This window comes from Phascolarctos cinereus, unplaced genomic scaffold (assembly GCF_003287225.1).
Source record: "Phascolarctos cinereus isolate Bilbo 61053 unplaced genomic scaffold, phaCin_HiC Scaffold_2;HRSCAF=192, whole genome shotgun sequence".
Taxonomy (NCBI): domain Eukaryota; kingdom Metazoa; phylum Chordata; class Mammalia; order Diprotodontia; family Phascolarctidae; genus Phascolarctos; species Phascolarctos cinereus.
In genome coordinates this window covers 346,985,803-347,006,131 of record NW_027555625.1, presented here as the reverse complement: position 1 = coordinate 347,006,131, position 20,329 = coordinate 346,985,803, and the positions used below count along the sequence as shown (strand labels likewise).

Here is a 20,329-nt window from a genome sequence, read left to right as displayed (position 1 = left end):
GCCGTAAATCATATCGGCACAATTTAAAAGATTTTAAACAAGCCCCCTGTGCCTGTCTTCTGAAAACTAACCAACTTAGTTAAATTTGGAGCCTCGATCACCAAGGTGGCCACAGGCAGAGAGCTGTCCGGCCACAGGACCTCACAAAGACCCTCCAAGAACGAGAGGGGCTGCGACGTGCGCCAGGAGAGGGAGTGCCCGCGACCACCAAGCCCCCACGCCTCAAAGGAAGAAGGCAAAAAGAAATGCAAGCCTTCGTTCCCACCTGTCTGCTATCTCCTGACTGGCAGCGAACAACAGCCGTGGTTCCTGGTGGTGGGGTGACTAAGCAGATTGGGCCCTAAAGAGAAAATCCTTCCGTCACCAGAGAACCGGACAAACTCTCCTCGCAACTTCACGGTTCCAGTCCCTTCTCAGAAAACAGTTCTGCCTGCGTCACAGGGCCACGTGGTCTAGTTCCCTCCCCCCCCACCTGAATTGTTGACAGCATCACCGAGTGTCACGTGATCTGACGTAATGGTCCTTCCTCTAGCCTGAAATCTCAGGAGCTGGCTGCATCACTCCCTCCCGCATCTCCGACTCCTCCCCACTTGGACGAGTCTAAGATTGTATCAAGGGGGAACTAGCAGAGGTTTGGTTGTGATACGGTTTCAGTTACTCACTACGCAATGGAAATTAGGCGAATATAAGGCATATTGCATTGAACAATAGTGCTACAGTCAAAAACTCGATATTTTTCTGATGAAGGATTAGAATTCATTCAGACTCCTCCCTTTCCTCCCCCTCCTACAAAGTCGCCATAGTGGTACAGGCGGAGGGCGGAGGGATCTTTTGTGCAGCGGCAGAAGAAGTCATTGCAGGTTGTTTGTGAAGCTTTGGTGGTGGCGGTGCTCCTGAGTGCTACGGCAGGGGGGGTGGGGGGTGGGGAGCTCGGGACTCTTTTCTCTCACACAGACCGCGGGGGAGCGGGGGAATCATGTCGACCCCGGCCAGGAGGAGGCTCATGCGGGACTTCAAGCGGTAACTGCCCCCAGCAGATGTCCCTGTTCTATTTTCCGGCTGTCTTCCTCCCTTCCCCGAAGCCTTTCGGCAGAAGAGGAGACTGGAGACCAATCCCGGCGAGGCCAGGCCGCAGGGCACTTTCCTTTTAGCTCCGCGACGCGGCCTGTCCTCTCTTAGATCCCGGTTTGGGGCTAGGGGTAGGGCCCGGGTTTGAGGCGGCTTCTGACCGGAGCTCGCTGCACTCTGTCGACCTTTAGTTCCGGGCCAAGGGAATTCCAATTTTCTCTTCTCTTTCCTGGGTGAAAACAGGGGTGGGGGTGTAGGTAGGGGACTGCATAGGCCTCTAGCTTCGCGCAGCTCCCCGTCCCCATCAGTAGAAGGGGGCGTCCGACACCCCAGTGTTTGGGGAACGGAGGGCCTGCCTCAGCCTTATTTGTTTTTGTAATAGAGGAAGGCGATCGGACACCCCCGAGTTTGGAGCCGGGGCGGGGGGAAGGGGAAGGAGCTGATTTCTTTGCCTTCCTGGGTTTCATTTGTTATTTTAATGAGGATGAGGCGACTGTCGGGTGACACCCCCAGGTTTGGAGAAGAGGGGGTTATTTTCCTTCCTTCCCCCACCTCAATCCTCTGTTTCGTTCATTTTTGTATGCCCTAGCGGGGTGTCCTTTGCACTGGAGGATGCTCCCCTTCCCCCAGCCGGAATCTTAATTCTGTGTTTTTCTAGTTGAATCCCACACCCCTTCTCCGGGGTTGGGGCTAGGCCTTTAGTAACCCCTGTCCCTTCCGTGAGAGTGGAGAAGTTGGTGGAAGCTAATCCTCTACCTCCCCTCATCTTCCCCCCCTTTTCCCTCCCCCTCTTCCCCCCCCGGGAAAAAAGCAAAAACAAAAACAACCTTGCTGGGTGCTGAGCCAACCCAAACCTCTGGTTCCAGTCCTTGTAAGAGCTAGTTAGGGGTCTGGTGGGGATCAATTCATTCTCTCCAGATATCCTTTTTAGTTACCAGGAGACATGTTGGATAAACCTTTGAACTAGTAACTCTTAAGGTTTGAAGAAATGCCTTTCTCGCCAGTACTGAAAGTGATAAGACGAGCACCTGGGTTTCCTGTGGTGCATTTAGATTTGATTTTAGGATTTTTATCTGTTGAGAAGGATGGGATTTTGACAAAATAGTTGTTTTTTTTAAAAGTCATTTACTTACCTTTACAAACACTTTGGAAGATACTTAGGAATATAAAGTGGTGAGGAAATTTCTTACTGAACCTATCTTTTCCTCAACTTTTTTTTTTTTGCTTAAAGAGAAATATTTGGGATGACTTCTTTGTTCTGGGGAAACCTGCTTGTTTACTACAAAGTTTTTGGTTAGTTAAAAATTAGAGTGCTTTCACCACACCCTTTTAAGTTCTCAGGTATGCTTGAGAGATCTTTTTCCTTAAGTATGATATATGTTAATTCAGACTGAGCTGTTATGGATGCCTTTTCCCCAGTATAATTCTGCTTAAATGCAGTGTGCTTGAACCCGTTTACCAAAAAGAAAAAAAATCAGTATGAAGATAAAATGCTTATGCGCAAAGTATTGTATAGTTTACAATGATACTTTGCATGTAAAACTTTATAGCTCTGTATTGAAGCCTTTAAAAGAGGGTTACCTGAAAAAGAGACAAAGGTTAACTCCATATTGTAAGGTAAGACACTTGAAGGATTTTTCAAGAAAAATTAGGAGGGTCACATGTATAATGTACTCAGCTTTTGATTTTTTTTTTAAGAACACTGTCTTTAAAACACTATTTTATGACTCAGATATTTCATTGGTTGGTTTTTCTGAGAATTACCTAAGTAATAGGTTTCCAATTGGGGTTCCAGGTACAGCTCATTTTATTTTTTAAATTTTGCTTTGGATACAGCTTAATTCTGGCAACAAAACTTTTTATGTGCTACATTTCTAAATGCTAAAAAAATTTCTGTACCTTTAGAAGCATGCTGGGGTTAGCTAGCAAGAAGTTATGGCAATTATGGAAGATATATCAGTCCTGCAACTTTGCTTGTTGACAGTCTACTGAACATGCTTAAGAGCCTATGATGTTTATCCCTAAGGAGAGAGTAGTGAATTGCAGGGTGTCAATTATAAAAGGGAAATAAATATGCACTACTTGCATATGAAAACTTTGGCTTCCTGTAAATTGTGCTGTCCTTGTTGTCCATTGGTCGCTGTTGTTCACAGACATTGATATCCCAGGGTACCTTCATTGTTCTGAACTTCCACTTGCTTCTTCCGGAACCTCACTCTTATAAAAGACTTACCACACCTTGCTGAGCAGTTGAATCTACACTTTAAACACTGTGTGTTTAGAACCCTTTTACTAGACTCAGCCACCTAATTAATTAGCTGCTTGACCCTGGATGAGGCACTTAATTTCTTTGGGCCTCAGTTTCCCCATCTACTAATTGTGAGTTAATGGTAGTTGTATTACTTTACTCGCCCTGTACTTTTAAGGGATCAAATGAGATCCGGGCATATGAACTGATTAGTAATTCATAAAGCCCTATGAACATCAGCCATTCTATTTATTGTCATTTTTGTGTCATAGTTTTGTTTAGAATCATAGTGGTCACAAAGTCATCACTAGTATAAGAGACTAGTATTTACTATTTACAACTCTATCCTTCACCATTATGTACAAAATAGCCTTTCAGTTATGAAAACTATGAGGTGAAATTTGGAGAAAAAGCATTGTTACCCTTTCTTCTAATGTGGTTATGTGGCTTTCTTGTACTTGCAACCTCAGTCTGGTTCCTGCCTAATTAGATTTAGGAGTCTGGCAGCCAGTAAACCACGAGAATCGAGGCTCAGCTGAATGCTGAGTGAACTTGACCCTGAGGAAGGTTATCTATCTGGTTATTAGTCTAGCCCTGACACATTCACTCTCCAGACCCTTGGTGTTTTGTCACTGCCTTTTAAGATACAGCTTATATAATTGTTGAATCTGGAGCTTTGAAGAAAAGGTAAATGACAATAAAAGGGATCTAGCTGATTTTTGAAAGTTATTCCTATATGCTTTGCCATCTTCATTATATCTTAACTAAGCACACTCCTTAGAGTGTAATGGAAAGAAGTTTCTGCTTACAACCTGTGTGTGATCATAGTTAGTCTTAGTTACCCAACCTTTCTGAGCTTCAGCTTCCTTATCTGTGAAATGAGGAGCTTGGACTAGATCAGTGATGTCAAACTCAAATGGAAAGGGGACTCACCAGTCCTTAGTTTTGGAAGGTTCCCTGTGGGCTGCATATCTACTTAGTTTAAAAATGTAATATTGTCTATGTTTTCTTTTCATTTATTTTGTTAAATAATTCCCAGTTACATTTTAATTTGGATCCAGCTGAGGTGTGTTGTGGGTAGCACATTTGATACCTCAGGATTAGATGACCCTAATTTCCATCACAATCCCAAGTAAATTGATGTTACCTTCTCCTGAAATAAACGGAATAAAAAAAAAAGATGTTTATTTAGTAGTAGATTGGTATACTACTACTACTACTACTAATACTAATAATAATAATAATAAGTAGCATTTCTTCATACTTGTGCCAGGTATTATGCTAAACATTTTCCAAATATTTGATCCTCACAACAACCCTGGGAAGTAAGTGTTTTCATTATTTTACAGTTGAGGAAACAGAGATAGACCAGACATTAAGTGGCTTGCCCAGGGTCACACAGCCAGTAAGTATCTGAGGCTGAATATTGAATTCAAATCTTCGAGACGCCATTGTGCTACCTAGCTGCCTTCAGTAGGCATAGTTGAGCTATTTATAATTGTAATTACATTCTGTCCTCCATGTTGCAAGGTAGCAAGGGTCATGATTAAAATGTATATTGTCATATAGCTTGTGAAGGGATATAGAAATGAAGGGACAATGAAAATAGGGTGTTGTAATGGCAAAAGTACTGGATTTGGAGTCAGGACCTGGATTTGAATATCTGCTTTACTCCCAGCTTTCCGTGATCTTGGGCAAGATATTTAATTCTCTGGGCCTCAGTTTTCTCACCATCAGTTGAAGGGATGACATCTGAAGCCAGTCGCTTCTAGCCCTAAATAATATGGTCCAGTGATCAGAATTACCTTGGCAGTTGAGCTGTTCAGTTAATGCTACATGGTAAGTTCCTAAGAGAACACCATCTTACATAACCTAGGGGAAAATCATTGATCCTAAATCCTGTAAAATTCTGGAGAACCTGGAGTGCTCTATAGCTTTTTAAAGGCAGCAAGGTTTAGGTACCTCTAGATTTTTTCATTCAGGGGTTGAAAAGGAGCCCTTGTCCTATCAGCAAAGACATGGAAATACATCTAGTTTAAAATAACATAAATTGATTAGAGTTTCTAGAAGACTGTATGGAACAGTGATCCTGTGTGCTTTGGTGGCCTTCCTCATTGGATTCCATAGTCAACTTTTTTGCTTGTATTTCTTTAATTCTTAGATTGCAAGAAGACCCACCTGTGGGTGTCAGCGGCGCACCATCTGAAAACAACATCATGCAGTGGAATGCAGTTATATTTGGGTAAGTAGCAGGTGATAACAAATGATAGGCCTCATCATCCTTTGAGCATTGAAGCAAAATATTTGGCAAATATTCTACGTAAAACCACATTGTATACAGAGAGTTCATTTTCAGCTCTAAAAAGCTACACTAGTAAAATGCAAGCTAGAACAGGTCCCATCAAACTAAAAAAGTTTCTGTTGGTGGTACAAGGACCTAGCTAAGTACAGAGGAATCAATCACTAGATTGTTGGTCACCATCTGATTTTTTTTTTAAACCATAAAGACCAGTAAGGTATGGAAAAATTGTGATCTGCATCTATTGAGGAAATACCTACATGAGTGAAATCATGAAGGTTTTGTAGTATTGAGAGTTAAGTTCTCTTGAAAGAAGTTGAAATCCTCCATGTCTAGAACTAGAAGTTAAGAAATTTCTACTAGAATTTTTATAGTGGGATTATAAGAACTATTTCACTTGTGCTTTTGATCTTTTACATAAATTTAATTATGCTTTTATTTCCTTGTAAGACCATACCAGTTAAAGTTATGCATTCAGTAGAATGGTAAAGGAAAAACTGGTCTGGGTACAAGTACAACCCAGAATGTATTTCAGCCTTACTGCAGGGGGAAAAGGTACCACTTAATGTGGCAGTATAGTAAATGCAAATATACTCTACAGGCCTACATAAATAAAAGTAGAAAGTGAGTTCTTGGCTTCAATAACTATGTGTTAAAATGTAAACTTGATTTTTTTTTCTCTTTACATTAGAATTCTATATGCCTTTCAAATTTTGTTGTATTTTCATTCTTTCTTTATTCCATTTCTTTTCTTCCTAGTTTTGTTGTGGTTATAGGCACCAGAAGCTTTAAATTCAAATTACTGTGAAGTGATCCTTTTGATCTTTTAAAAAAGATTTAATTGTTAATAACTTTTTAAAATAAGATCCCCCAAAAAATTCTTTTTGCTCCAGAGTATGTTTTTAAAAGTCACATTGTTTTTAATAAGTAAGTGGGAATAATCTCAGAGGGAAGAAAGAATAAACCTACGTTTAACCTACCTCAGTAATTATTTGTATTAAAATCTTTAATGTACTGTGCACATATTATGTATTTAAACCTCTTGGGAAAGGTTAAATTGGTATGAAAAGAAGGGAAAAGTTTTGGGGCAAGAGAAGAATGGCAGTCAGTAAAATGGCTTACCTGTGATAACATCCACATTGAGCTTAGCCTCATTTCTCATAGGACTAATGGTTTGCTGTTGTTCAGTTGTGACCAACTCTTCATGACCCCATTTGGGGCTTTCTTGGTAAAGATACTGCAGTGGATTGCCATTTCCTTTTCCAACCCATTTTACAGATGAGGAAACTGAGGCAAACAGGGTTAGATGACTTGTCCAAGGTCACTTGGCTATTAAGTGTCTGAGGCCAGATTTAAACTCTGGAACATGAGACTCCAGGCCCACACCTCTATCTACTTCTCCACCTAGCTGCACTAATGCTGGAAGATATTAAATCTTCTGGAAACCAGGATAAATTGGCTTAGGGTCATTTTAAGTTGTTTTGAAGTGTTTTTGGTCCCCATCTTACAAGAGTATATTGAAGGGCATATGCTAATTAGATATTTTTTTTTTAATCTCTCAGGCCAGAAGGCACACCCTTTGAGGATGGTAAGTGCTCCTGGTGAACTTTTCTTTGCTATCTCCTACATGAAGAGGATGCTTTTAAGTAGCAAGTTGGCATATTAATACCTTCTGCTTAAAACCTTTTCCTGCTGTTGCAAGCCAGTTTGAAAGTAGACAAAAAATTGTAGGCTATTGGGAATTAACAGCTCACAAACGACTTTGTCTTCTGGAGCTTGAATAAACTTCAGTGCCCTAGTTTATTGCTGGGACAGTTGGATATTGGATATTGGATATTAGAGACAGGGACCATGTTGAGAATAGTTTATATTTAGATGGTTTGTAACATACTAGAGATGTCCAGGAGGTTGGTCATAGTTTTAGCCTGCTGTGACCGTGTTGGCATAGTGTTTAACTGGAGTTGTTTTTAAACATTGCTGCTGATAGCTTCATGTAGAATAGTTACAACAGCACTCGACTTTCCCCACTCCTAAGTGGTAGTAAACATTTTGTATTCTCTATTGTACACACATTGGATTATTTTCACGGAGAAGTAGAGGAATTCAAAACTAACTGATAACCGTTTAGTTGAACTCATTGAATTGATTTTTTAAAAGTCAGTTCTTGGGGTTGTCCTTAATATGACATCTTTTCTTAAGTTGAATTATTTAAAATGATCAAATATTTAACATTCGTCAATCAGAATTTTTAAATACAGTGTCTCGATCTGGATGTGTGATTTCATCAGTGTCATGAACCCTACTTTGTAGAAACTCCTTCCACTGTTGCAGATCAACAGCTGTTTGTAACAGTCTTGTGGAGTTGCCTGGATTTGGTGAGGGGTTAAGTGACTGTTGTCAGTGGTTGCACAGCAAATGTGGATCAAAAGCAGAATCTGAACCCAGTTCTTCTTGACTGCAAAGATGGCCCTGTATCAACCCAGTCATGTGGTTTCTCAATCAAAAGTGTGTGTAGTATTTATTAGTAAGACGGGTAGTAGGTTTTTTTTTTTGCAGTGAGCAGTCATAGATCTCAAATACCTGTCTTTATAGAACTTATTTTCTTTATATTGTTTAAATTGCCAACCCTGTTGGATGCAAATTTGAAGGGATTGATTTTTGGATGTGACTTACGCATGTAGAAAAATCCCAAATTGGAAACAGACAAGGAAATCCCTTGCTGTTAAGCATGGTACAATTCCCAGTATTTTAATGTAGTAAAGACTTTCTAAAATCTTTCCTAAATAAGAGCCTCTAATGTCAGGGTAGATTAAAACCAAATTTCATTTGACTTTTGAATAAGCCTGAGAAATAGGTGTGAGGTATTTGTGTTCTCTCTGTGTGTATATATATTTTAAATAGTAGAGGTAAGGAAAGAAGCTTGAAGCTTGTCCATTAGACCTTGGCAATGAAAGCTGGACTAAAAGTTTATTGATTTTTACTTTATGAAATATTTCCCAGTTTGTTGGATGCCCTCTAATAAGCAGATAGATGTTCATAGATTGGGGGGTTTTAGGTGTGGTTATTTGGGTAGTATTTTCTGTGGTTAAAAAATGACTTGTTTTTGTGAACTTGAGTTTACTTTAACAGATATTTTTAAATTGCTCATTATGTACAAAGCATTGTTCTAGTTTCTAGGAATACAAAAGGAACTTCCTCTACCAATGCCGACTGCCACCCTCTCTGTAACATTCAGTTTTAGAGAGTTTTGTAGAACACCCGAAAGCTAACTTGCTTGCCATAGGGTCACCCGATCAATATGTTTCAGAAGCATGACTTGAACTTTGGTCTTCCTGGCTCAAAGGCATGCTCTCTCTCCACTATGCCAAAGCTTCCTCCATAAGAAATCCAGAGACAAATGCAGAATATTCCCTTTGCTTATGTAGTTTGATATGTGACTTGTATACTTAATAGTAACATTCTAAGCACCTTCCATGAGGTGATAGAGCAGCTAAACAGTTCCTTTCTACCATCATTTTGCCTTCTAAAAAAATACAGCCATTAGTTAGGATCATAGATTCAGAGCTAGAAGGAGCCTTAGAGATCATCAATCCAAGTTCAGTCTCTTCATTTTAAAGATGAGGAAACTGAGGCCCGTAGAAATTAAGAATCTTGCCCAAGGTCACACAGATAAGTAAACCAAGCTATCTGACTTCAGATCCATTGCTTTTTCCAATATATCATGCTGCCTACCTTAACTAGAGGGGCATTTTGCCTACTTAGGCCTAAAACAACTATTCTAAATGAATAATAAAAGGGAATAGAGATAAATGAGTCTATGTTGGCAGTCCTAACTTATTCCCATTTCAGAATCATATCACAGGCATATAATGTGTCCATGAGTAGTAGTAATAGTACTAATAGATAACACCACCTCTTAAGTATGGTGCTAAAGTAGGGCGTTTATATTTGTGTGGTAATTAAAAGGTGCCAGTTGATTGCTCATAATTGTCCTGATTGTTTTATTGACTTTGTTTTATTTTGTCTTAGGTACCTTTAAACTAGTAATAGAATTCTCAGAAGAATATCCGAATAAACCTCCCACTGTTAGGTTCTTATCAAAGATGTTTCATCCAAATGGTAAGTGACTGTCTTTAACAGATACTGCAAATACTGAAGAGGGTAGATTTAAGCCCTTTGAATTGTCACATTTCACAAAGGAGCACTTTTAGTGCTATTAGCTATTTTCTGCCATGGTTTTTTTTATCTCCATTTCCATAGTTTGAAATACTAACATAGTTTTAATGATCACAGACTTAGAGATGGACAGTGCCTTAAAAGTTATCTAGTCAAACCCTCTCCTGTTGACATCTTATTAGAATAACCCTTCTTCCTGGTGATATTATTTTTTAAAGTTATCTTCCTATGGAACAGAGAAGTTTTTGGAAAATCATTGGAGGGCTTCACAGAGCTCTATTATGTGTGGGAAAGATTTCTGGGAATTCTTGAAGTATAACAAAGTAAACTGTTACTGACTTCAGTATTATATTTGCAGTCTATGCCGATGGTAGCATATGTTTAGATATCCTCCAGAATCGTTGGAGTCCAACGTATGATGTGTCCTCTATTTTAACATCAATTCAGGTAAACTCTTTGTCTTTCTTGCTAGAAATAGTGTAAATCAGGTTTTGCTATGGTTAGGAAATCTTGGTGAAGAATCCCAGAAAGGATATTCTTGTTGACTAGAAGAATGTAGACTTCCGTTTATTTAAGGGGCGCTAGGGAAGAGAGTAAGAATCTTGGGATAATAGTATATGAGCAAAGCAACATTAAATTTGCCTAATAGGTAAACTGTGGTCTCCTCCCCACTCCTGAGTGAAACTTAGATATCAAAGCAGCATGGTAGATAATAATTGGAATCAGTGAAATAGAATGAGAGGAATTAATTTGGCAGCGGGGGAGGAGGGGAAGTGTGCACGTAGTAGTGGTTCTTTGGATTTTAATATACCCTTTGAAGCTCCCTACTTTTTCTCCTTTTCCAATACACACATACACTTATTTCCAGCATTGTTTTTTCCCTACCTACTTTATTCCCTCACCAGTTCTACACATTTTGGTATATGAAGGGGAAAAAAGATTCACTGCCAGATGTTGGGAAAAAAGATTCACTGCCAGATGTTGGAAAAGTAACACCTTTTGGACTGAGTTTTTACAATGCTGGTTGCTAAATTATAACCATATATTTAACAGCCAAATTAGCTTACTGTCTCTTGGTTCCTGGAGAATGCTGTTCTTTTCTGATTGTCTTTGAAATGTGATCTCATAAGATAGTTGATAGTCATTTGCTTTTGAAGTTAAGTTCATTGTCAGGACACTATCATTATTAGAGTCAAGTAGCTTGGTAGCTAAAGCTTGCACTAATATCAATGATTACTCCTCCTGAAGGATTTCTGTTGTTTTTATCATTGTCATGTACTCTGTTTCAAGTATTAAAGAGGTATACTTTTCCTTTCTTCTCTCTTTCAGTCTCTGCTGGATGAACCTAATCCCAACAGTCCTGCCAATAGCCAGGCAGCGCAGCTTTATCAGGAAAACAAACGAGAATATGAGAAAAGAGTTTCAGCTATTGTTGAACAAAGCTGGAATGATTCATAATAGACAACTGCTCTGTTCATCCTCATCATCATTGTTGTGTATAATTTACCTCTCAGTAGAAAGGCTACCAGAAATTTTAAGTGCCACAGGTTTTAAGGATTTGCATACCTAATGTGTCTGCAAAAAAGAAAAAAAAGCCCTTCAGTTTAGAACCTTTAAAAGCTTGTGTATCTTGATTAATGTACTTTTTATTGCATGGTATGAACTAAGTTATTGCTACATAAATTTGTAATATATCCTGTTTGTATTTTTTTTCCAAGTGTATAATGTTGGTGTGAAGTTTTCATGACAGAATATACACATTTTGTAAATCTGTACTTTTTTCAAATATTGAATGCCTTATTTTTGAATTCTTTAGATTTTTAAATTGGAGAAAAGCACTTAAAAGTTTTTTATATATAAATATTACATGTAAAACTGTTAAATACATAACTTCAGTGCAAGAGACTTTGTCACTTATTTCCTTATCTGACTAGGAGGGATTGATGCATAAGTATCTCTCTCCAGTCATTTGTATTTGTTTTATCTCTCCAATTTCAGGGGAATAATAGCATCCTCTCAATAGTTTGTCAGGAAATATAAGTTAGATGTGTGCTTCTTTAACTGAATATCCATAGTAATTTCATACACCAGTTCTGAATATGCATATTAATTACTCTTAATAGAGTAATTGCTATACAGAGCTATTTGATTTCATTTTGATGCTTAATTATTGAAGGATCGATCACTTGCCTCTTTAGGTCATTTCATTAATTACTCTAGGAGATTGGGTAAACTCTTGATCTCACTAATCAATTTTGGTGGGAAATTGAAACTGTTGGCATGAATTTTTTAAAAATTATGAATTTACTTCCTAGTAGAATGATAAATCAAGAACCAGATTTTTTCTTTCATCAAGGCAAAGTTTTGGAAAGGAATTGCTTTTTAGCTTATTTAATGCCAGCCTTTAATGTAGATCTATATTTCTTTCTCCTCCAAAACCATACGTACTTCAGGGTCTTCTAAATTGCTCTCGTGGGGAGAAAAAAAATCCCCCATATTGTACAAAAGCTAATTGCACATGAAGTTTGCACGGTCATTACAAGGCAACAGTGCTTCAGAAAGCTAATGCTAAGATGTTTAAGGATAAATGGGAAACGGCTTTCCATATGATGAACTTGAGAGTTCTTAATTTCCTGTCCATCTCCCAAAAATAAGATATTGAAAATTAGTCTCCTGGTGTTTATGGTAGGTCTGTGCCTTTATAAGCACCTGTGGCAGTAACCTTAAGTGTGTTTTTCATCGTATCCATCCAGGTCACTTGAGGAGTGTGTATATCATTGCAGTGGCACACACTCGTAGGGAAACAACAGCTCCCTCACAGATAGGAGCTGGGTGGATGATGTAGCACCCAGAATGAACTCTAAAGAAATTGTAATAGTAGGACAAATAACTCCGGGCATTTCCCTTTAAGGATTAATTCATGTATTGCTGAAACTATGAGGTATAATTTAAAGGGGGACATGTTAAGAGTTTTACGAACTGCTGGTTGGAAACTATTCACTGATGAAAATACTGATAGCATCAATAAGAGACTTTTTATTTAGAAGTGCTTTGATATAAGTGGCTAATGCTTTTACAATTACCAAGTATTTGTGTACTTTCTGAATATATGTAATTTGAAAGATTGAACATCTAGTAGTTTGTGACAATAGAGAGGTGTGAGGTGTGTCCATTTTGACATGTTCATGAATACTATTGGATAATCAGAAAAAAAAGCTACTATTGGATAATCTCTCCAAATCAGTTTAATCCTCATGTGACCTATCTTCCTTTCCTAGTTGAAACCCAGAGTATGTCAGAATTGATGGAAAATTATAAATTTAAACTGTTCAATCTAAACCTTCAGAAATTGGGTTCTATAATTTTGTTATTGTTTGTTGTTAAATAGAATTATTTTGTGGGAAAACTTCAGACACTTGTGAATACAGTCAAAAGCAAACTGAGGCCATCTCGACTTCTGTCTTTACCTATACATTTTTGCAGATTCATGAAATAAGCCTTGCATTATTTGTATTTCATATCTTAGTGCTCATAGGGTGTTTATAGCATTATATTAACTAGATTAAAGATGTAGACCAAAGGAAAATAAGACTGCCCTCAAGATTATAAGCTGGAGAGTTGAAAAATATGCAAAATCATGTTTAGCATAAATGCTTGTGGAGCCTAGGGGCTTCCTGGAGAAAAGTTTTTGGAAGAATGAAATACTGCTGTAGGGAGTGCCTAGCAAAGGAAACTGCTTCTACCGATGCAAGTCAGCATCTTTCCTGCACCTAGTCATAGCTGTAGACAATACTGAGAGGCCAAGGGATCTATCTGGGGTGGGACAGGAGCCTTCTGTCTTCAAGGCCAGCTCTTGATCCATTATGCCATATTGCCATGTAGGTAGGCTTTAAAAAGAATAAACCCTGTTTTCTAGAGACCAGAATAGGCTAGAAGCTCTCACTTTGAATGATAATTTAGGGAAGATTCAGATAGAAAACAGTACATGTAGTATGGTGGAATGAGTTGGGAGATGAGAATTTCTAACTGACTTACAGTCTGAAAAATGAGATTGACTAAGATGATCTTTAAAGTCCTTTCCAGCTCTAATGCTGATAACCAGTTAAGTCACTTGGTTCATTTGATTCCATTAATGTTAGCTTACATTTCTGTGGCACTTCACACAGATTTCCTCAGAGAATACTGGCATGGAAAGAAGTTAATGACCATGATTACATGGTTATTGGGCAATGCAGCCACAACATGTACCCAGACCTCCAGACTCCTCAATTAGGAGCCCTTTCCAATCAACTATAGTTTCCTCTTCCCTGTAAATAATTTTGTTTTCAGCCTTATTGTAGAGCCAAACAAATTTTTGAGAAATAGCATTCAGTGATTAAGTGAAAAGAACCAAATAAAGAATAGTAAAGAGTATACTTAAGACCAGATGAATAATTTTCCTGGGATATCTCTGAAAATCTCCCTTTTAACGAGAGTGGGGCCAGTAAACTTTCATTTCTATAGCAGTTTAATGTTTTGACAAGTACACAAAACTGAGATAGGTAATGCTAGTGTAACTGTCCCCTTTTTACAGTTGAGAAAATGGGCTCAGGGCTCAGTGACTTGGAGGCAGGTCTTAAACCCCAGGTTTCTTGACTCCAGCGTATACAGTGCAATGTTTAGTAACATTTGTTGTTCTTCAGGATAAGCAGTCTTTTCTCAAACTGTTAAGTGTAGTGCCATCTCAGAAATGATCCTGAGCTTCCTAGCACTATGAAGAAAGTGCTTGACAAATGCATTCCTAATAGCTCCTTGTAGTGCCACATGGATTGCAGTGTGCTAATGACTATTGTGAGCCCATCCGCTTGCAGTAAGCAATATCAATGGAGCCTTGCTTATGTAGAGGAATATTTATGCAAATGATAGAGTAGTAAAGTCAGTAGCTGGCAAGCTATTAAAGGCAAATGAAATTGTCCTAAGCTGGCGTTCTCTTTTTTTTATCAAATGAAAACTGGCAAGAGAAGCTACTTGAATCTCTTCTGTGAAAGAACCAACCTGTTGTAGTTTTTGGGGAAAGAATTTGCAGTCATTTGCTCCCCAATTGTTCTAAAAGCATGTGGTAGACAGGGAGGATATTAGAAACAAAATTTACTTGGGGAAAAATCTGAGTTTCCTGTATCTTTCAAGGAAAGGAGTTAGGTAAGTTCTTACTCAAAACATGTTTAGTTGGTAACTGAAAAAATTTTCTTCTCAGGTATATTCTGCAAGTTTGTGAAATTCTTTTACAAGTCCTTTTTTAAAGGTAGGTATGGGAATTATTAAGCAGTTTCCCTTTCAGACAAACTTGTTAGGAAAGTCTTTAATGTATCAGTCATTTCACAAAATTGTATTTATTCAAAACATAGGTGGAAAAGGCAGCACAGAAGCAGCTTTTTTTCGGCTGAAAACAAAAGCAGGGGGAGTGCCCATCAGTTGGGGAGTGGCTGAATATAGTATATGAATGTAATGGAATACTATTATAAGAAATGATCAAGGGTATGGTTTCAGAGAAACTTGCAAAGATGTGTATGAACCTCATGCAGTAAAGTAAGCAAAACCAGTAGAACAATTTTTGCAGTAAAGCGTTGTAAAGACCAACACCTTTGAAAGACTTAAGAACTTTGATCACAGTGACCAACCACAATGGCAGAGGATCTGTAATGAAACATACTACCACCCTCTAACAGGTGTGATGAACTCAGGGTGCAGGCCGAGACTTTTTGTTCGGTCCATGCTGGAATTAGTTTTGCTTGTCTGCGTATTTGTTACAAAAGTTTGTGGTTATTGTTTTTCCGGTGTGGTAGAGGAAAGTAAGAGGGAGAGAAAAAATATTTTTGTTAATTGAAAAAAGAAACCAAAAAGAAATAAAAGGCCCCCACAGATGTCTAATTTAATGGTGAACAGTGAAATGACCTGAAGCCTAGAAGAGAAGATGGAGAAACTAAGAGGCTGAATAATGACTTTCCAAGGAACTTGCTATCTGCATAAGAGAATTGTATTCTAAATGTTCTGTAGCTCTAATTGGTATGAGAGGAAGAGGGAATGTACCTGTCAAGTATGAAAATGAATCAAAACTGCTTTGTGCTTACCAATGATTTCTTAGTTGCTTAATATGGTAGCCTTTTCTTTTTCTCTTGATCTCTCCAGCTTTTAGTACTCGACTCGGACTGCCTCTTGCTGGATATTTTCTTCCTTTGGAGTCCCAAACAATACTCTCTTCTGGTTTTCCTTCCTGCCAATTACACCTCAGTTTCATCATAATCCATCTCTTAGCATTTAACCATGGCTGGTCCCAAGACTGACTCTGAGCCCTCTTTTCTCCTTATACCTCTTCTGGTGATCTCAGCAACTCCCCTGAGTTCAATTATCTTTCTATGCATATGACTTCCAAAACAACCTTTCCTTAATCTCTCCTACATCTCCAACTGCTTTCTATACATCTCCACCTCAGTGTCTAATAGACATCTCAAGTCAATGTGGCCAAGATGAAACTAAACTCTCTCTCAAACTTCCTTATTTCTATCAAGGTGCCACCATCTTTCTAGTCACTCACAAATTGGCAACAACATCCTTAACCCTTCGCTGTCCCTAATCATCCCATATATAATCAGTTCCCGTTATCTTCCAGATTCTACTTCTGTAGCTCTTTCACCTGTCCCCTTCTTTCTACACCCAAGGCCTTACGTTACTTGTTCAAGTCTTCATCATTTCTTTCCTAGGCTACTGCAGTAGCTGGCTCTCAGCACATATTCCACACAGCTGCCAAACATATCTGATCGTGTCACTCTCCTCTGCTCGAGACTTCAATAGCTTCTTTTTGTTCCTATGATAAAATACAGCTTCTCCAGGTTGGCATCTAAAATCTTTCATTGTCACTCCAGACGATTTTTTGAGATTTGTTTCATGCCCTTCACCTTACATACTACGTTTCAGCCGATGTGACCTACTTACTAACCCTTGAACTTAGAATTCTATCTCCTGCCTCCATGGCTTTACATAGCATGGCCCCTATGCCTAGAATTCACTCCTTCCTCACCTCTGGCTCTCAAAATGTTTTGCTTCTTGGGGCAGCTAGGTGGTGCAGTGGATAGAGCACCAGCCTTGGAGTCGGAAGGAACTGAGTTCAAATCCGGTCTCAGACACATAACACTCAATACTATTGCTGTGTGACCATGGGCAAGTCACTTAAACCCATTGCCTACCTAAAAAAAAATTTCACTTCTTCAAGGCTCAGTTCATGTCACCTCCCTAATTTTTAACTTTTACTCCTTAAATTTTCTTGAGCTTATATGTTTGTATTGCATGCCCTAGTAGAATGTAACCTGGAGGACAGCCTATTGCATTTTTGTTTTTAATTCTCTGAGCCTAGCTTAGTCTTTGCACATGGTAAATGCTTAATACTTATTATAATAATACATTTATTATACTGTTGAATGATCTTCAGAAACCTATCTGAGGGCTTTCCACTGATAGAAAGTTAATGCTGCTACCCATTTTTAGAGCTGGTTGTGTGAGGGGAGCCAATTTCAAGCCCTTATCTAGACATTTTCAAAGAGCGGCATGATCCACCCAGAGGTAGCTGGACAGAGTAGAGGAAAGGGCACTAGATTTAGAATATGAAGAAATGGGTGCAACTTGCAGCCCTGGTTCTCATTACCTAGGTAGCCTTTCTGTGCCTCAGTTTCCCCACCTGTAACATGAAGATTATTACCTACTTTACAGGTTGTGAAGATCAAATAAAATAAAGTGTGTAAGGCATGTCTAGTGCTATATAAATGTGAAATATTATGTAGTCAACTAAGTCACTTTTTAAAAAAAATTCAAGTCCCTCTTTTTAAAATTTTTTATTGGTATCATCTGTTTCTTATATTATCCTAGTTATCTCAACTATCTATCCCCCTCCTGCTCCCAGAGAGCCATCCCATATAACAAATAGTATTTTTTAGAGAGGAAAAAAAAATCACAACTGATCGAGATATTAAAAAAAAAAATCCAAAAACATGTGCAGTGTGTAACACATGTGGACCTTCCACCTCCACGAAGGGGTGGGTTGAAGGTGTCATCTCATGTATCTTTTGAGTCCTGCTTGATCTTTATAATTTTGTTACATTTGCTTCAGATTTTTTTGTGTGTTGTAGTTCTTTCCATTCACATTTTTGCAGTTACTGTGTATATTGTTTTCTAGGCTTTGCTTCCCTCCTTATCTGTTCATATAGATCTTTCCATGCTTCTCTCTATTCACACATAATATTTCTTAGAGCTCAGTAATATTCCATTGCATTCATGTGCCACAGTTTGCTTAACCATCTCTTATTATGAGCATCTATTTTATTTCTAATTCTTAGCTATCACAAAAAGTTCGGAGTATATAGAGACTTTCTTCTTATTAGTGGCTTCCTTGGGATATACGCCCAGTGATGTAGTCTCTAGTTCAAATGGTATGAATATTTTAGTCACTTTATTTGCCTGATTCCAAATTGCTTTCCAAAATGACCGTGCCATTTCACAGCTTCTAATAGCCATGTGTTAGTGTGCCTATCATTCTATAACTCCTCCAACTAATTTGTAGGGTCTGAGGTAAAACCCTAGAGTTGTTTTGAATTGCAATTTCTCTTATTAGTGATTTAGAACATTTTTTCATGTGGTTGTGGAAACTAATTTAAGAACTATTTGTTCACATTCTTTAACCATATACTATTGGGGAATGGCTATTTTATACATATATATATATATACACATATATATGTATATATATAAAATATATATATACACACACTATATATATATATATATTTATACACACTATATATATTTGTACACACATACATATATGTGTTATATGTATATATATAAATTGTTGATAATATCATATGTATGTATATATGCATATATATAAAATATATATGTATATAATACCAATCCCTTATCAGAGAAATTTGATACAAATATTTTTCCCATTCAACCATTTCCCTTCTTATCAAAATCTACCTATTGCTGTGAGAGTTGTACTACCTGTTTTTCTTCTATTTTTTTTATACTATGCTCCTTAATATTAAGTTCATGTATCAATTTAGAATATATTGTTGAAGATGGTGTAAGGTGTTGGTCTAAAGCCCAAGCCACTCAAGAACTTTAAGAGAAGGGAGAGTGGCTGTCAGAGCCAATCTCTTAAAAGTTTTATTTCCTGGCTAAGAATCAGATTAGACTTTCTTATCATCCGCCCTCCCTCTGCACACATATACTTCATCATTTTCTAATGTTCTTTTCTACCATCTCCTGCCCTAGTAGTTCTTGTTCCACCTAACTCTGGCTTCCTGTCTAAAGGGCAAAGGGCACACCTGCCTGCCCTCCCCTCTCCATCTACAAATAACACTTTTTGCCAAGAAAAATACAGCTTGTTGTTAGAAGTGAGTCAGTCCCCTTAGATCCCAGCAAGTCAAATGAGGAGACTGTTGTAAATACTGGGCTAGGTCTGGTGTCAAGTTATTGTACAAACTTGAGCTGGAAAATGATTTTCTGCTGTAATTTTCTGCACTGTTGCTGGAGCAAAGAAAAGGAGAGTAAGATAATCTAAGCTGCAATTAGCAATGATTTTTCATAAAAGTGCTTATCTAACCATTTCCTGCTAACCTTGAGGGGAAGTAAATACACTCCATTGTAATGTTCTCCCCACCCCCACTATCCTATGGAATGGCATATGCCTTTGTTACACCTGGCCATCAGGTTGCAAAAGAGGGAAGTGTGCAAAGAATGAGTATCAAGATCTGTAGGGTTGCAGAAATCTCAGCTGGAAGGTTTGCTCCCCAAAGCTGCTGCTCACACTATCTCAACCTAAGGTAAGTTTCTGTGGAATGCACCTAAGATTCTTGTAGTCACAAGGAAATTTGTCTGAAGATAAGCCTGAGGTGGTGGGGGATGGGGAGGTTGCAAACCATGTGCAGAGGGAAAGCAAACACTGAATGTTAAAGAGCAAAGGGAAAAAAATGCTAAACTTAGCTGGTCTGATTTGTCTACTGTCCTGTCAGTGGATTGGGGTAGATTGGAGGAGGGGTAGAAAAAGTTAGTTGTAATACTTCTGTCCTCATGGATATTGGAGAAAGTCATAGAGGCTGGGAAAACCTTTTTCCATGCTTGCAGAATTCTAGTCACTGTGAAGAAAGCATTTTGTCTTGTGTTTTTAATTTTTTTACATCTTTTTTCCATCACCTATATTTCCCAATATATCTGTTTCTAGGATCCTCTTCCAATGAGCTATCCCTTATTACAAAGATGGATAGCTAGATGATAGATAGATGGAAGGCTAGATGATAGATAAATAGATAAGGAGGGAGAGAAGTGCCTCCCACACTCCTTTCCATCTTCCATTTGTGTGCTGTCTTCCTCCCATTAGATTGTAAGCTCTTTGAGGGCAGGATTGTCTTTCTTATTTGTAGCCTCAGAGCTTAGCACAGGAACTGGCACAAGGTAGGGACTTAATATTTATTGTCTATTGAATATAGTTTAGACAAAGCATTCATTAA

General features: G+C 38.3%; 1 protein-coding gene across 3 annotated transcripts; it reads left to right on the top strand.

The window, feature by feature from the left end:
• The first annotated feature begins 887 nt into the window (after positions 1-887).
• UBE2B (ubiquitin conjugating enzyme E2 B) lies at positions 888-13,234 on the top strand. Of its 3 annotated transcripts, none has more exons than XM_020991207.2 (6): positions 888-1,020; positions 5,478-5,558; positions 7,178-7,203; positions 9,645-9,734; positions 10,150-10,238; positions 11,121-13,234. In XM_020991207.2, the coding sequence occupies exons 1-6, from the start codon at positions 977-979 to the stop codon at positions 11,247-11,249; spliced, it is 459 nt and encodes a 152-aa protein (XP_020846866.1). In that variant the 5' UTR covers positions 888-976; the 3' UTR covers positions 11,250-13,234. The 3 variants fall into 3 exon arrangements, with proteins under 3 accessions (XP_020846866.1, XP_020846868.1, XP_078006485.1); XM_020991209.2 differs by lacking the exon at positions 888-1,020 and adding an exon at positions 2,661-2,685; XM_078150359.1 differs by lacking the exon at positions 888-1,020 and adding an exon at positions 4,998-5,155.
• The last annotated feature ends 7,095 nt before the right edge of the window (positions 13,235-20,329 follow it).

Excerpts from the sequence above, each read along its gene's own strand:
- UBE2B (XM_020991207.2), top strand. The coding sequence starts at position 977 with ATGTCGACCCCGGCCAGGAGGAGGCTCATGCGGGACTTCAAGCG. Across the intron at positions 1,021-5,477 it reads CTCATGCGGGACTTCAAGCG|ATTGCAAGAAGACCCACCTG; the intron begins GTAACTGCCCCC and ends TTTAATTCTTAG. Across the intron at positions 7,204-9,644 it reads AGGCACACCCTTTGAGGATG|GTACCTTTAAACTAGTAATA; the intron begins GTAAGTGCTCCT and ends ATTTTGTCTTAG.